The sequence below is a fragment of the Dendroctonus ponderosae genome, unplaced genomic scaffold (assembly GCF_020466585.1).
Source record: "Dendroctonus ponderosae isolate FM_Combo_2020 unplaced genomic scaffold, Dpon_F_20191213v2 Dpon_F_20191213_619, whole genome shotgun sequence".
Lineage (NCBI taxonomy): Eukaryota > Metazoa > Arthropoda > Insecta > Coleoptera > Curculionidae > Dendroctonus > Dendroctonus ponderosae.
The window spans coordinates 1-1,141 of NW_026018835.1; the positions used below are offsets into that span (position 1 = coordinate 1).

Below are 1,141 nucleotides of genomic sequence, written 5' to 3' on the forward strand. Positions count from 1 at the left end.
TCACTAAGAGCGTTTGTAACTGAGGCAATGTTAAAAACGCAGAAATTTCAAGAAAACATTTCATCTGGGAGGTTTCACATCAAATTTAGTCTTTGGGAATACCGTCATGTCGGGCCCTTTGTGAAGGGGTTTGTAGATGTTCACACCTGACTCAATAATAAGCATTTGTGTCTATTTTGAAAACTTCAGTTAAAAGCTCTTTGATTGAAAAATTTGAAGTCGCAAGATTTTTCGAATTTGAGCGGCACTTACGGTAGACCAAAACAGTTTCCAGTTAAGCTGCTACATGCAGATTGGGTCCGAAGACATGACACAGATGAAAATTACTAATGAAACTGAAAACTTCATGAGAATGGAATGGAGAATATAGATTGAATAATGTCTTAGAGTATTTTTCTGCGCCCTTCTCTAAGTATGATCGTCCACCTAAGCATGATCTAGCTACTGTAAGTATAAAAGTTCTTACCCTTACCTCTTCCACTTCGTCCGACAAATCTGAGATCATTGAACTTGGCCACCTGGTTCTTCATGATGGCTGTCGCGTTCCGCAGCTCTGCACAGTAGTTTTCGTCGTTACCAGCTCTGACAGTGACCATGGTACCATCCCCCACCTCTCCAAGCGCAACGACTTTAAAGGCCATCGGCAGTGTTTTGTTCGACCGCCAATGCGGAGGCAACACGGTACAAACAACATGAGGACTTCCAGTTCGAACAAGTTCTCCCGGATGTTCCGCCAGCAGGCCATCAATTGTTCTTTCAGCCAGCATCTCGGCAGTCAGGTTACCATAGTTTCTGTCGTAGTGGCCGGTGGTAGAACTCACTTCACTAGCCAAGTGCATTTTATGCAACTCACTAATTGCGGGGTGGCACTTTAAATCGCGGATGCTCTCGTCAGCAGCAGCGGCATTTCGCGCAAAAACTTCGTTAATGCATATTATGGCGCGGATTTTTCAAGAGAGATTTCCAGAGAGAGAAACAAATGGCTAGCCGAGCTGACGCGCAAATGTGATGAAAAATCACGCGTTGCTGTGGTAGTAAGTGTGGACCGCAGCCGTTGGAAAAGTGCGCGCGGTAACTCCCATCCTTTACATTCTTTCTCTTTGCGACTGTTTTTCTGATCTGATGTCCTCGTCTCTCTCGT

General features: G+C 44.7%; 1 protein-coding gene across 1 annotated transcript; it reads right to left on the reverse strand.

Annotated features, from left to right (window-relative positions):
- Nucleotides 1-472: 472 nt before the first annotated feature.
- LOC125505024 (runt-related transcription factor 1-like) lies at nt 473-839 on the reverse strand (the record flags this gene model as incomplete). Its single annotated transcript, XM_048667955.1, has 1 exon — nt 473-839. A coding segment is annotated over exon 1 (367 nt), but the record flags the coding sequence as incomplete, so codon positions are not given.
- Nucleotides 840-1,141: the final 302 nt, after the last annotated feature.